The sequence below is a fragment of the Calonectris borealis genome, chromosome Z (assembly GCF_964195595.1).
Source record: "Calonectris borealis chromosome Z, bCalBor7.hap1.2, whole genome shotgun sequence".
Taxonomy (NCBI): domain Eukaryota; kingdom Metazoa; phylum Chordata; class Aves; order Procellariiformes; family Procellariidae; genus Calonectris; species Calonectris borealis.
In genome coordinates this window covers 67,720,850-67,736,303 of record NC_134352.1, presented here as the reverse complement: position 1 = coordinate 67,736,303, position 15,454 = coordinate 67,720,850, and the positions used below count along the sequence as shown (strand labels likewise).

Sequence of the window (15,454 nt, the reverse complement as noted above, 5' to 3'; positions counted from 1 at the left end):
GAGCAATTCGTGTGAGAAAAACATAAAATATAAGAAGGTATCCAAATTTGAAATGTAAGAGCCTAGATAATATTGAATATAAGATTTTGGTTTTCAGACAGTTTTAAAGCAATGTTTTAGGGAAACCAGTGAAAGTAACAACAGCAAAGAAGCACAGCAAGTATAATAGGCTTCTGGATCATTACTAGGTACTCCAGTAAATATTTATAGTGTCTTGTAATTTTTTTTTATTTCTGAAATAATATTAGATGCACATTACAAGCTGTTGAGACGTAACTTAGACACCAGGATTTTGCATGGATTTTCTGAAATCAAACACATTCAAACTTTTTAGCTTTTAAAGTCAGCATTAGTCACCTGTGTTTGCTTGTTGAGTACAGCTTTGCTCATTTCAGCACAGAACTCTGTGCCTTTTCTGCCCCCACCACTGAAACATCACACTCATAGACTTCACTGCCAGGCAGAGATCAAGCCTCGTACGTCCTCAGATCACAGGAAACACCCCTACAAATACTGAAATTTCACAGTATTTCCCCAGCATCTCTCTGTTACGTAGACCTGTGTAAAACTCTCTATATGGTCTTGTTAAACAAAATGAACAGGGACCTTAGCTATTAGAGAACATTATAGAAACAGTTGAACATACCACTATGATATCATACAAATCAAGGACAGTTCAGGTGGTATCGAAGTCGCTGAAAAGCAACAGACCCCTAGATTCCAGGTTTGACCTTCAGAAAGTCCCATTCTATTTTCATCCCTTAAAATGTAGCCTCAAAGTGCAGCAAAAAATCAGTGTGGTAAGAAAAATAACTGAGACAGAAATCACTCTTCAATGGTGGTTTGGACTGGGAGGAAAAGAAAGTTAGCAGAGACTGACAAGTAATGTGGGCTGAAAGACAAGTAACAGCTTAGAAAAGCCCAAGAACAGAAATGTGAGAAGGATAAAACAAAATCCTGAAAGCTGAGAGCAAGAGAGGGAATAACAAATGCACAGAAAGAAAAAGGGAAGAACTGAGCAAGGGAAGACATGAAAAAAGATGGAGAAAAGTTTGTTTTTTCCATAACTGAATTGTAACCACTATATGTTGATGTACCTTCAGAAACCAAGAGCAACAGGCAAACATCTTTAAAACAATAAAATGAACACAGATAAGACACCAGACTGGTGTGGCTCTAAAGTTCAGAGTGTCTTTCACAATTGCCTCAGCAAAACACTACTGGAGCTGCCTGGCTTAGACCTGAGATGCTCGGCTAACTCATCCTTCTCTTGTGCAGACCTTCCATCTTCTCACCTTCCCTCCTTCTACCTAAACAGCTGGCCCCAAACTGCTTCTCCAGGTCTGTCTGACAGCATAGGTACCTGCTGCTGAACAACTCTGCCAGGGACACCTGAGGGGCCCAGGGGACGTGTGAGAGCTGCACTACAGACCCACAAAAGAGGGCCCTCTCAAGCTAGTGTGCAAACACTGGAGTATCCCACACAGGTCAGTAAAACAGAGCAATCAGCATCCTTAGGTGATGGCGACACACTTTTCACGCATTTCTTTTTTTTTTCCCCCAGACAGAGATATTTCCGTGCTTTACTCAAGAGCTCTGAAGCCCCACTGTGACATGAAACAGCCACTTCTGCAACAGGGACAAAAAGAGCAGCTTGTTCTTTCCAGCCCAAGCTGCAAGTTTCGTATTTCAGCTCCTCCTTCACATTCCAGGCCTGCCCAGGCTCCTCTCCAAAGATTTCGAAAATGGAGCCTCTCACAACTACTTATACTCTGAAATACTCAGTGCCCAAAGCCAGGGTCTTTGTTGTCTTTCTGTCGATGGTTTTGTGCACCGCCATTCTCTGCCTGCTGCAACTCAGATTTTTTAAACCTAAAATCAAAGATTTTTATTCTTTTGAAGTCAAGGATTCACGAGGAAGGATCATTTCCTTGGAGAAGTACAGAGGGAAAGTAAGTTACAACTTCATTATATCTTTGTCTTCAATCTTTACTGAAAAAGAGGTCTCCATTTCTACGTTAACAAGAAGTTTGGTTATGGAAATTTTCGGCATAGATTTGTGCCAAAATCCTGTTCTTCAAACAGTAAGCTGGAGAGAAATTTTTTTTATCTAGGCCTGCTCCAGGAATTAAGTATTCAATCTAATAAATCAAGAAAATGGTTTTTCATATTCTTTATTATAAATCAATATAGCCTAACAATACAATTTGTGCATTTTAATCTTAGTTAAGAATGGTAGCATGTTGTGTTGAATTCTGAAAGTTGATCTAGTAAATATGATTTTAGTGCCTATTCTAAATATCTGCTTTTTTACATGCTTATATTTAAACAAAGCTGTAAGTTTAAGTTTATCCATTTACTGGATTTTTGAAACAGGTTGTCTGAAAGTAAATATCTTAAGCTGCTATCATCCTTATCTGTTTAATAAAATTACGATCAGATAGATAAAATTTAGCCTTCAGGCAGGAACAACTGCGGTAGTGGGAGATGCCATTTTAAGACTTAATTGTAATCTCTACGCCATCTCTAGGTTTTTTTCTTACTATTACAACTTTATTTCTCTGAAGGCAACTTTGGTTGTAAACGTGGCCAGTTACTGCCAACACACAGACAAAAATTACATCGCACTGCAAGAACTACACAGAGAGTTTGGTCCCTCCCACTTCACTGTGCTGGCTTTTCCCTGCAACCAGTTCGGAGAATCAGAGCCTAGTTCAAGCCAGGAAATAGAATCTTTTGCCAAAGGAAACTATGGAGTAACCTTCCCTGTTTTCCACAAAATCAAGATCCTAGGATCAGAAGCAGAGCCCGCCTTTAAATTTCTAATAGGTAACTATTTTATTTTATATATCAAGCTGCCTGTAACCATGGTATTCTCCCTAAATTCCAGTCTGTTTGTCAGGAAACATCGTAGTCTTCATAGTCTATGGAGAGAAACCAGGCACTCAGCATACAGTTCATCTCGTTTCAGTGTGGATATCAAAAATACGGTCAGAAGAGTTGTACCCTGAAAGCATCCGTTTCCTCCCATGGATTATAAAAACAGCCTACTGTGACCAGCCCAGCTAGAAACATCCATTTTGTGGATGTATAAACTTGAGTGCAAAGACTCCCACCTACAAAATCCCATTTCAAATAATGTGACTTTTGTTGAGAAACTACTTTTCTCATGGACAAAAATGTAACTATGGGGGGTCTTAAAATTACTGGAAGATTTTACATGAACACAGGCAGATGAGAAGATTCCTGTTTTAGCAGGGTCATATGTCCACCATTATGGAAACTGTATTGTAAAGCAGGAATATATATACTGTAGTTATATATACTCACTCATTTGCATTAATTTGACTTGTGAACTTCAGGGGCCAGCCTGCAAAACCCATTCACACAAATACTCCTGTTACAGTAAGGATTTACTGACTTAGAGCCTCAAACTCTCACAAGCAAAATGAAACTCTCTTCAGTTGACCAAAGAGCCAACTTAAAAAGCCTCTCTGAATTTTCCTGACCTTTGGCCAGGGCTTTGACCCATACTAAACACTGATATATGAAAGAAAAGATAATTAGAACATAACCCTTCTCTCTGACATCATTTTAACTAGAAAATAAGGTAGGAGAAGGCCCAAACCTGTATTCCATCTCCCTGCCCCAAGATAGGATCACATTTACCCGAATCAGTACTACACATGCTTCTCCAGACTATTACAGTATGAGAGACTCCAAAACCTCCCAGTCTATTCCAGTTCTTTACAGCTCCTTTTGTCAGAAAGCTATTTCAACTTCTAAATGAATTCTTTCTTACACCACTTAAGTCTGTTGTTTCTTGCCATGTGATACCTCTTATGTACTTGAAAATTATTATCATTTAGCAGTCATTTAAGTGGTCACCATTGTCACTATAACTGTGTTTCTTCCTACCTTCCCTTAAGCATGTCACCAACGATCTCAGGTAAAGCCTTGTTGCTCTGAGTTGCCTGATGGCCAGTAGAATTACTGAATGCACTCTGGAGGTGCCTCTCAGTTCATTAGAAAGGAGACTAGAGCATGTAGGTACCAACTGGGTAGGATGAATCCAGATTGTAACTCCCAGTGCAATCAGTATCAAACATTAATATTTACACAGAAACAGAACAGCCATATTCACTCAGTCGGTTCTTATTTGACATCCTGTTCACCCACAAGGAGAAAGATCCTCTGGTACTTAAATATTTTGAAATAAGGTCTTTCTTTTCCTGCATTCCTTTGCTTCACATGAAATTACTGTGCATCTTCAATTAAAGAAACACTACCTTCTTCAGGTAGCTGTCTTGACAATCAGAAGGTTGAACATCTTCATGCTACACCCTTGTGACTGTGACTGCTAGCTACAATTTGTCCAGCACTGTCAGATAGTCTAGTGCAAAAAGAATCCACTGGCAGCATAAACATGGTGCCAGGGCCTTTACACAACTGCTTCTTGTTGCTTTCATAGCAGTAAGCATTTTGTTGGGCCAGTGCAAGGTTTGTGGCCTCACCTTTCCTCAAATAATCCAGCTTCCTATGTGTGTTGTACTTCGTATGAGTTATTGATATGCATTAATGAACAGTGGAATAATATTCAAAGATGGGGTTATGTTACCTCAAGACTGATCCTAGATACAACAACTCAGCAAAGATATAATTACTAGTTGGGTCAGAGCCTCCATGATGTGAGCTTTACCACACCCATTTGCTTGCGATGGTGCCCGTTACAGTCATGACATTACAAATATAGTCCAATGGCAAATTCAACCCATTGCTTCCAATGATCTGTGTAGAGTTCAGCATGGTTCCCCAGTGAACACCTGTTCCCCAGTCAAAATCTCCTGGAGTTTTCTTCTAGTTCTTCTCTCAGAAAGCAATTTCCCTCTAAACCCATAAGACTCTCTATCCAAGGACAAAGCCAGAGTCAAGAAACTGCTTCTGCCTCCTCTAGGAGCCACATAGTTTCCTGATAGCTCCTTGATCTCAGAAATTAGCTTGCCAGAAGTTCATGATAGCAAAGATACCGGTAAGGTTTGCCCCATGGGATGAAAGGAGCTGAATTAAGCCATCATCAGTATGACTTCCTGCTCCCATTTCACTTCCCCTAAACATGAAGCTGGCGATTCCCCAAATGAGTATGCAGCCCTCATATCCTCCTCCCAAGGAAGCAGAGCGTAGTAAAAGTAGGAACTCTTAAACAGTTACACAAGAAGGGAAGAGCATCATTCAATTCCCACTTTTCAGATCATTAACACCAACCAGGAAACCCATGCCCAGACTAGTAGCAAAGAACAAAGTGGGATTACTTCAACATAAATAGTTGAAGAATCACTGCAGCATAATGAAACAATGACAAGCTTAAGGCACTAAAATGATCTGATGCCATTCTTACAGATTCTTCAAAGAAAGAGCCTCGATGGAATTTCTGGAAGTACCTTGTCAGCCCTGATGGTAAAGTTGTGAAATTCTGGAGACCCGAAGAGCCCATAGAAAATATCAAGCCAGAAGTAGCATCATTAATCAGGCAGATTATCATGAAAAAAAGAGAAGACCTCTGAGAAAGCTATTCACGCTGTGAATCCATTCAACAGCATGGGTACTACATTCCTGGGAAATGCTGCTAGAAGCTAAACCATCAGGTGATTTTACTTCTTTTGGCATTAGTATTTTCAGCTACACTATGTCTATTAACGTGGGATTGGCTCCTGCAATGGCCTTGAGAACCACTGAGCTTACTGAGAATAGCAAGGAACTCAGTGCCTTGCAGGGATGGACCTTCAATTTGCATTAAGTTTCTGAATGTTTCTTTAAATTGCTGACAATAGCTAATGACAATTGTCACCAGCAGGGAGATAGCTAAAAAGAAGATTTGTTGATAAAATACTCAGTACTTGCACAGAAGAGTTTTGTTCCCCATCTACCAGTAATAAATAGATATTGATACTCTGTTAACACATAATTGCCCTGACTGAAAGACATGGGGCCCGGAGACATCATACCAGGGTTTTTAGAGACAAATGCAACTGAAGATACCAGCTTTGCAATATCTTCTCGAGGAAGAGTACTGAATTGTGAAGCTCTCAACTTAGTTGTAAAAAACTCTACATAGAAAATAAAATTATTAAAAGAAGAAATTGCAAAAATGTTTCCTTGCATGTTTTGTATTTTGATTAATTTTACATTTCACCTTTACAGCAACACCTTTAACCTCTTTAGCCTTCTCCATACATTTGCACTGCAGTATGGTGCCTCGGCTGTGAGCTCATGTCCTGCTGGATTCCCAGTCTTCTGACCTGGATGAAGGCAGGGCCTGTGTGAATATACATGGTTGCTTACAGCAGGATTCAAGGGGCAACAAAAATCAACAGCCTGACAGGCATCTTTCTGAGACAGTCCAAGACAATGCTCCCCAGCCATCTACCTCACATCTCTGGAATAAAACAACAATCTTCAAGTAGAGGTAGAAGAAGGGGATGAAGGTTCGTGCCTCAAGCCCCACTCTTCTCACCTTGCAGTCTCCCCAGTCCTGCATGTAACTGCAAACCCATTTCCAGTTCTGTTCCACTATTCTATTTCAAACTGCCAAGTATTTTTATTTATCTGTTTGATGAAGGAACCTCATTCCAGCTGTCCAATCTTAAAGGAGGGCTGAGAATAGAAACAAGAGAAACCAGTGTCTCAGGAGAGTTTTCTATATGAAGAAGGACTGGTAGCAATAGTGCTGTTCTCTTGTAAGACTAACAGTGACTGAAAATACCTGAAGTGCTTCAAAACATTTTCCAATAAAGATAGCCACTTAACTGTATTAAAAAGGTGAGAAATTCAAAAGCAATTAAAAAAAACTAAGTATTTTTTCATTCGTCTATGGAATTCATTGAGAATTTCACAGAAAACCCCTGAAGGATAAGGACATAGAAAGATTTTAAAAGATTGAGTAATGATACTGATGTGGAGGATTAAACAAAGTCACCCTTAATTGTGACAACCATCATTTTGGAAGGGAATTCAAACCTTATGCATGACAATTCTAGCTGCTCTTTCAGAGATCAGTTAAGGCCTATGTAAGGATCTAGTTAGTCCAAATGTGCCTACTGCTGGTGTTTTAGACCAACCTCTGAGCTGTTTGCCGCTAGCCCACAAGATTCCACATCCAATCTGTCAAGACAGTTCCTGTTCTTATGCTGAGATCCTGTGCTTTACTCCAGTCTCCTCATATATGTACAGTTCCAGCCTTGGGAACATTTAGCGGAACATGTCAGGTGATTTTTGTCACATGTCCCTGCTGCTTTGAGCAGGGAGCAGGAAGGGAACTGAGACACGGATCCTCTTCCCTCATGGGAGCAGTCTAGATTCCATGGAACTAAGTGGCAAGACACAATGTTTTTCCCATAAATGGTGGATGATATCTTTACTTGAAAATGTACATGACTAAAACATGCATGTCCATTCATGTGCACTGCTATAGCTCCCTGCTTTTCATATCACTGAATAAAAAAGGGTAGGTATAAAGAAATGTTGGGTGCTGTTAGTGGAACACATGAAAAAAATCTGTTTCAGTCCTAGTATTGGCTGAGAGTTGCTCAGCATATAGGAAATTTCACTCAAATTCTTTAAACACCCTATGAAAGATAAACAGTGCAGTATCATTTTTTAGTTTGGAAGGGATCATGAGGGAAAGGAGTGTGCATACCTTGCTTGTGATTCACTCACTGAAGTTTATATTGTTTTTCACAGGATACACTGTAATCTTAAATAACTCAATGCCAGCATTAAGATCAAATATCTTTCCTGGTATTCAGAAATAGCATGGGATATTAGCAAATGAGTGGACAGAATTATTTAACTCACTACTTCCTGAATTACTTTTACTTCATATTGCTAGAAAAAGAAGGTTTTGCCTGAGAAAACAGTCATTGAATTTCTTATTTCACCATTTGGTCACAATCCACTACAACCATATTCTGTAGAAATTTGAATATAGGTACCATTCACTCCTGAATCTACACTGCGTTTAAGTTTTTCAAAATTTCCTGTTAATTAACATTCCTCAAAAACTCAGTATGTTTGTATTATTTATTCTTCATGAGACATACCAGCTTTTCCAATCTAATATTTAGGGCAGATTTAGGTAACTAATCACTTCTTTCTTAAAACCAAGTTACCAGTTATCCAGGGTAAAAATAAAGCATCTTTAACTGCCCAATCTACATAGACTTGGAAAGGCAAATAAATAAAACGAAAGTTAGAACACTGTTACACAAGCACACTTTTATCTATAGTCAAAAGCCAACAAAGTAATACGAATACATGTTTGTATAAATATCCACTTACAGTTTATGTAGGATATAGGATATAAAAATACTAAACTACAAACGCTATAAACAGATTAAAACCTATTTATTGGATTCTTAAATAATCCCACAAATTTAAGATAAAACTGTCCTCTTAAAAAGGTTAACAGAGTTCAGTCCATGAGTGTTAAAATTTCTTCAACTCCATTGGAGCATAACCTGTTGCATCCTTCATCCTATCTCATGCTTCCCTCACTCCTTAGGTCTGACATATCCTCATTATCTCCAACAGATACCGTTTAACTGCAAGCTCCTCGTTCCAAAAAATTGCCTGGGAGTGCAAATATTCTAAATCCATTTCAGTCACCAGTTGGACATGTCCCTGATAATTCAAGTATTATCAGAAAATACTTGTTTGCTGAGCCCACACGTCAATGCTCCAGTAAACATTTAGTGGTATAACAGAAACATTCACATAGGGCCCAAACCTGAAACTCTTACTTAATACTTACATAATTTGTTAAATTCTTTAGAAACTATTGGATTAGCTGCCTAAGTGTGTCAAACACAGTTACACTTATTTTTATACCCTACATTCACCCAGTTTGCATAACCTGGCACAGCTCCTTTCAGTCAGGGGAACTAGGCAGGCATTGGGCCCCATACCAGTAAGGATCCAATGAGATAGTGTTTATATTCTTGTCTCAACAGTGATGTGCTAATGTGGCAGTGTAGTCAGTTGCTGGTGCATGAAGAACAGCTAACTAACAATACACTGCCTAATCACCACACACAACACTAGGATCACCCTAATTCTGCAGACCTTCACAAACATTGGTGCCATTTTTCTTCCTAGGAGACCTTCACTTTGCAAAGCATATATAGCAGCACCCAGATAAAGCAAGTAATAATATAAGTTTCTCTGGCATTCTGTAAGTGCAGTATGTTTGACAGAAGCTTCCAGTGTAACATGAATCAAACGGATCAATGTGCTTCCAGCCTTTATTCTTCCAAAGTGTAGTATTATGTCCTATTCAAATTGCATCGCCTGGTTGGTGAGACCATGTGCAGTTGTTTTAATGTATTGCTGTTCACAAATTAAGCTATTCTGAGAAGCAAGGGGAGAAGAAAAACTCTAAAGTTGACTTATCTTTTTCTTATAGAATGGAAAGGTAATTATTTTTCTCATATAGCATTCAGGCAGTTAGTGAAAGTGATTTTAAGCCTTTCCAGCATCCAATTACTCAGTTAAAAAAAAAAACAACAACTTCCACCCCAAAAAAACAACTACCAACTTGCATTTGCCAAATATCATTATAAAAAATTTAAAATCAAACTTTAAAACTCATGTGAAGTTTTTAACTGTGCTTCTTTCGCTTTAAGGGAACTTCCAGAACTGTTTGAAGTGTTTGAATTATTTACATGTTTCAGGTACTTACAAACTTCCTGTTACCTTGGTATCTAAAGGCAGATGAAAACCAGAGTCTAAATCAACCAAAAATTCTCACAATTCTTTGGGGTAACGGTGGATAACAGAAATACAGGATGCCTATATAATACCAAAAATGAGCCCAACAGTCAAAAAAAGCAATAATCAGGTGGACCCAAAAGATTCCTTATACAAAAGTAGTAGCTCTCCATTTTGATGATCAAGGTATGTGGAAAAGGATAGCAACTGCATGTTAGCTGATGTCAGAATTTCAACCAGCTAACATACACTGCCATCCCATCACACACAGATGCACCACCTGCATTCCTGCAAATTAGAACCCTAGCACTTCCCAAAGGAACTGCCCTTAAACAGCGATGAGCTGGCCCTGCAGCAGGTGACAGTGCAGTAGTGACTGCTACATTCAGATACTGCAGCCAGCTAGAGTACACTGCCTACCAGACACAGAGTCCATGCAGAGCGAGATGTCTCATGAAATCTCTTATTTTCAACCTAAATTCAGCATTGCTCACCTGTTTTGAGGTTCATGTTTAATGTATGTATATATACAAGTTCAAGCAGTAAATATTGTCATGAAATAAATGGCACAGGTAAGTTTCTGATTCAGCAAGAGGTGAATTAAAGTAATAGTATAAAACCTATGTGGAGTATGACTAGAATTGGATCCCAGACTGTCCAAAAGGAACTGGATAGTGTTGCAAACAGTTTCTTGCCTTAGTTGTACGAGCACCAGTATAGTATGTTATCTTCACAAGTTATTAGTATCATACACACTTACTTCAGTCCTTTTCTCGCTTGGGCATCCGTTTATGGTCACTGTTGGAACCTGGCCCTTAGTCTACATGAGCCCTGAGTCTAACTCAATATAGTCAATTTTAGGTTATTTTGAAATTAGAATTATCATTGGTTACTCAACAGTGCAACTTAACTTTAGGTGACGAGCCACACTGTACCTCCATTTACAGCCACGTAATGGAGGATGCATAAAGATCCCAAGCTTGGATTTAGGCTGGATGGAGGTAAAATTTTACCCACAACATCAATTTTCATGGAAAGCCCTTTGAAGTCATGCTGGAAAGCAGTCACCGAATTAGACACTTTGTATAAACGTCAATGAATACCAAATTTGAAGCCTTCCTTTTCCTTCTTAAAAACTGGTCTTAAATCACTCAAATGTCAACTCAAGGCAAAACAAAACACTAAAACATTTATTTGCCTGAGTGCTGCTGTTAGCAGCCACAGAAAAGCACTGGCTAATTGATTTCTGCTTATTCCACAGCAAGAGGAGGCCACCTCTGAGTTTTCCACGATGCTTTTGAATGAAACAATACAGAGTGCGGCTAGCAGCTGTTGACACATCAGAGACAACAGCCAGCTAACACGCACTGCCAGACTGTTACATTCTGCTGAGTTTTGGCCAGTAGCTCCCCCTCACCCCGACCAAATTTTCTTTTCCTAGAGCCCAGTAATTGCTCACTTTAACAACATAGCTTTTCCCATAGGGTCACTTACATAAAATATTTATTTTGGAGCGACATTCTCGGCATGCTGGTGGCTGCATTTCTGCACTGTCGTTATATGTAAGGGCACACTGCTCATCTCCTGCTTCAGTATTTTCAGTATGGTCAACTCCTTTTACGCCTTCACCTCCCACTCCATCAGTTTGCGCATTGCAGTCTCACCAGGTTTTGTGATGTATGTCAACTCTTTAAGGCACAAGCTGCCTGTATTTTGCCTCTTGCTTACTATCAAGCATATTGTTGGTGATTAATAGGTTTTCCACCTATGTTCCTGCTGTAAGTCCGAGTTCTTTGTTGTCCCTTTTATCTTTACCACCCTCTAAATATGGACAAGTCAGCAGTGCCAATAAAAAGACAGGTCTGTAAATCATACAACCCCTTCAATCAGGTCATGTAACTTTTGCTTTTAAACAGCAAGCCTAGTGCCAAAAGAGAGAAGCCCACAGGTGTTTTTGATTCCTTCCCTTACCATAACTTGTGTTTTTCTGACATTTCAGATGTCGGAAAAAAGATGTCAGATGTTAATTAAGAAAGTATGATAAGGATTAATAGAAAAGGGGAAAAAAAAAATGTTTTTTCAAAATCACTTATTTTTGACAGTTTCCTCCTCTCCCTACCCCAGAAATGTAAAGAGGCGAACTCTTTAGTGCAGTGCATAGAGAGGAGTGTGAATGTCTGTGCCTGCCCTTACCTTAGCCGCTTTCTGTAGGCTTTGCTCTCTGCTCCACTTCAAGTCTTTTCCAAGTGTTCTCTTCACTTTCTCCTTGAAAGAAACACAGAGGCACAGCACTTACAAACACGTGGCTCGCAGTTTCTTCACCCCAAATCACCCTCCTCCCAGCCTTGCTGCTTGCAAGGCTTCGCTGGGAGCCACGGCCCTTGGGACAAGGCAGAGCCGCCGGACGGGCCGGGAAGATGTCTTCCAGGCCAGCCCCTCGGCCGCGACCCTCCCCAGCGCAGCGGCAGCCCCCCACATCCCCACCGGGCACGGTTACCCATAGCAAATCCTCATCCCTCCTGCTCATCCTCCGGGCGGTTTTTTCTAATTCCCACTCCATCTCCGCCGGGGCTGACTGAACCCACCGCCGCCTCAGGCGAGGTGACCTGACCTCGACGTGGGTCCCTGCGGGCGAGACGGCCCATAAGGGGGTAAACGGATGGGCAGGGCAGGTGTGTGGAAGGCAGCCTGCACGCACGGCAGCCTATAGAGAGGGCAACTTATAGCTCAGCCTGCCCTCCGGGCGCCGGTTACTGCTGCACGGGAGGCGGTATCAGCGCCGCCGCCGCCGCACACCCCGCACCGCTCCCCGCCGGCCGCTGGTGCCCTTTAAGCAGCCCGCAGGCGCGGCCGGCGAGGCGGGAACCCGCAGGCGGCGACGCGGCGCGGCTCGGCCCGGCCCGGCCCGGCCCGCCGGCGGGACGCAGCGCGCCCGGGCTGAGCGGCGGCGCCAAGGAGCGGCGGCGGGCGGCGGCTGGCGGCAAAGGAGCGCGGCGCGGCGGGTCCCGCAGCCCCTGCGGGGAGGGGGGAAGGCGGGGGGGGCCTGCGGCCGTGGCCGGTGCCAAACGGCCCTGGCTCGTCTCCGGGGACGGGCACGCCGCGAGGCCGTCACCCGGGTGGCCGCTACCTGGCGGTGCCGGGCCCGGTGGGTCACCTCCACAGAGCCGTGTCCAGTGGGGCTGCCCCCGTGGCCACGCCACGCTCACGGGGTGCCGCCGCCTCGGCCCCTGCCTGGGAAACGGAGTGAGAGCGGCTCGGGCACGCTCCACACGCAAAACACCCTCACGTCGGCTTGTTTCTCAGAGGTTTCTGCCGGCTGTGAGGAGTCGGGCTCAACCACGCAGCAGCAGCCTCGGAGCGAGGCCTGGGAGCAACGGGCTGCCGAGGCGTTCGGGCCTGGCTGTGCCCTGGCTGTCCGAAACTGAGAGCCGGAGCAGAGACCTAACGTACAGCACCGCATCTCTGTGCACCATGTGGGGACCAGCCCTCCAGCTAAGGCCCCCAAAACCAAAAGTGAGCAAAACTAACCACCGCCATGAACAACCAGGCTCATAGAAATAACCTGCAATCATCTGCTTTAGCATGGCAGGCAAAGGCAGAAGTTGTAGGAGAAAGTGTGAAGGATCATCTTATCCTAGCAGATGAGTTGCTTATGCAGGTGTTTTATGGAGTGCAGGTGGCAGGGGGATTGTGCGCGCCCTTAGGCGACTCCCTTCGTCTGAGAAAACTTGAGTGCAAATTTGGTAGGAAAGAAGTCAAACGTTTTTGGAAGAATGGTTTTAGTTAAATCCAAAGAGATAGGAAGGGAAAAGAAGAGTTACCACTACATATACCTTCCATATTTTTTTCAAAGTAAGTTCAGAACAGTGCTTTTTCAGCCCTTCTTATAGTTTCAAAATTTGGAGTGGCGTCACTTGGGTTTTCAAGCAACAAAACCTGAGAGACACACAGCATGTAAAAGAGCCCATTTTTCCTTTTTCTGGCTTTTGGCACTGAGAATCAACATTAAAAGTGTTATTTTCTAAGAGGAAGAAACAGAGTGCCTCTTTTAAAAATGTGCTCAAAGTTTTCTTCACTTTCTTAGGTTTCACTTTTTTTACCCAGGAAAACAGGACAGATTTTTCTAAATTTTCAATGGGAAAAGTATTATTTGAACCAAAAAAAAATTCTCCTGCAAAAATCGTCTCATGTAAAGTCCCATTTCCGACTCAATTCTATTTCTATAGCTGCACACATCACATCTGCAAAAGGACATGATGTAAGCAGGACGATGGAGGAGAATATTTTTATTGATGGCTGAGTTATAGGCAATACTTAAATATCAGATGATAGAGCTGTTTTGCCAAATCAAAGGAAAACCATTTAAAAAATGCCATTTTATTATCTCACTTTCTGTTGGTAAGGGCACAGCTAAGCACACTCAGGATATGAAGTGGCTGAGTCACTCAACTTCATTTTAATGCTTTCTGTAAAACAAACAACACACAAGGCATTGCTAAAGTACCATCACAAAGGATTGTTTGCAACGCTTCAGTTGTTCGTTTAACTGAATACGAGCTCTTCCTACAAGACTAACGTTCAGGAAGCACGGCCAAGTAGCATTACCCTGCCTAACAGCAGCTGCTGGCGTGCACTGCAAAGCTAGCTCACTTTAATACTCGATGAATCAGAAACACTCGGGTGAAGTGTATTGAACTGTTACCTATCAGACCAGTGTTTGGGCCTTTAACGAAACTTTTGCTCGCACTGAGAAGTTTCTTTCAGATAAGCAAACCTGTAACCATGCAGTTTGTTTGATAGTGCAAGGGAAGAGGTTGCAGTCTGAGAGCTATATGGTTGAAACTGGAATAAAAGCCAAAAGTCTTTCAAAGTCAACAAGGTTTTGTTTGGGTTAGAATTAGGATTAATTAATGCAGAGCAAGGCATTAAAGAGTAAATAATACAACCGACTGCAATTGGTGTTACAAGCAGTGATTCCTGCCCATGAACCTTCAACTCTTGCATGCATGTACCGCAAACTAGTTATGAGAAAAGATTTGGAGTTTTTTCTGTAAAAGCTCCTTCCGAACACTGATTAGCAAGCAGAAAACATGCCAAGATATTATGTTTGCTAGTAGGCTTAAAATAACTAGATCCTGAAGTGAAGTTAGTGGTAAATAAAATCCAGAAATAGGCAGAAGTGCCATGGGGAAGACTGAATTAGAAGGATGCATTGGATTGTTAGGCAGGTACTATAACATCAAGGATATCTGTAAAACTCACTTCTTCACTTGAAGTGCCTGGTATTTTGGAAATGATGTGGTAGGTAAAAGCTCTGTTGTCACTTAGAAATTGTAACTGAATTTTACACAAAGGATTTTTGTTTTAGAAAAGTTGTCCACGGCTAAGCGTATCGCTTCTGAAATGCTTCCAGCATCTCACTAATGTGTCTTCAAAGTGAAATGAAAAGGTCATCTTGGTTGTCTTCATTTCTTTCTCCCTGTGGACTCATTTTAGGCTCCTCACTATGCAGCCAATTGCTCAATTATTTCACTTATGTACTAGAAACGTGGGTGAATTTTTGTGGCTCACGGTAAAAACATTCCCAAGCCAGTATGTAGAAACTGTGTAGTTTGTCCCCGCTGGCAGCAGATGGTGCTGCTATGTTGTTGCTTATGTTGTCCTTGAAAGCTGGTATGCAGGTTCTCAGTCC

General features: G+C 41.8%; 1 protein-coding gene across 2 annotated transcripts; it reads left to right on the top strand.

Moving 5' to 3' along the window:
• Window positions 1–1,731: 1,731 nt before the first annotated feature.
• On the top strand, window positions 1,732–6,141 carry GPX8 (glutathione peroxidase 8 (putative)). 2 transcript variants are annotated; one of them, XM_075136238.1, is made up of 3 exons: window positions 1,732–1,952; window positions 2,568–2,829; window positions 5,398–6,141. In XM_075136238.1, exons 1-3 carry the CDS (start codon window positions 1,746–1,748, stop codon window positions 5,559–5,561), a joined length of 633 nt encoding a protein of 210 aa, XP_074992339.1. In that variant the 5' UTR covers window positions 1,732–1,745; the 3' UTR covers window positions 5,562–6,141. The 2 variants fall into 2 exon arrangements, with proteins under 2 accessions (XP_074992339.1, XP_074992340.1); XM_075136239.1 differs by lacking the exon at window positions 2,568–2,829 and having other exon boundaries at window positions 1,734–1,952.
• Window positions 6,142–15,454: the final 9,313 nt, after the last annotated feature.

Excerpts from the sequence above, each read along its gene's own strand:
- GPX8 (XM_075136238.1), top strand. The coding sequence starts at position 1,746 with ATGGAGCCTCTCACAACTACTTATACTCTGAAATACTCAGTGCCCAAA. Across the intron at positions 1,953-2,567 it reads TGGAGAAGTACAGAGGGAAA|GCAACTTTGGTTGTAAACGT; the intron begins GTAAGTTACAAC and ends ATTTCTCTGAAG. Across the intron at positions 2,830-5,397 it reads CGCCTTTAAATTTCTAATAG|ATTCTTCAAAGAAAGAGCCT; the intron begins GTAACTATTTTA and ends CCATTCTTACAG.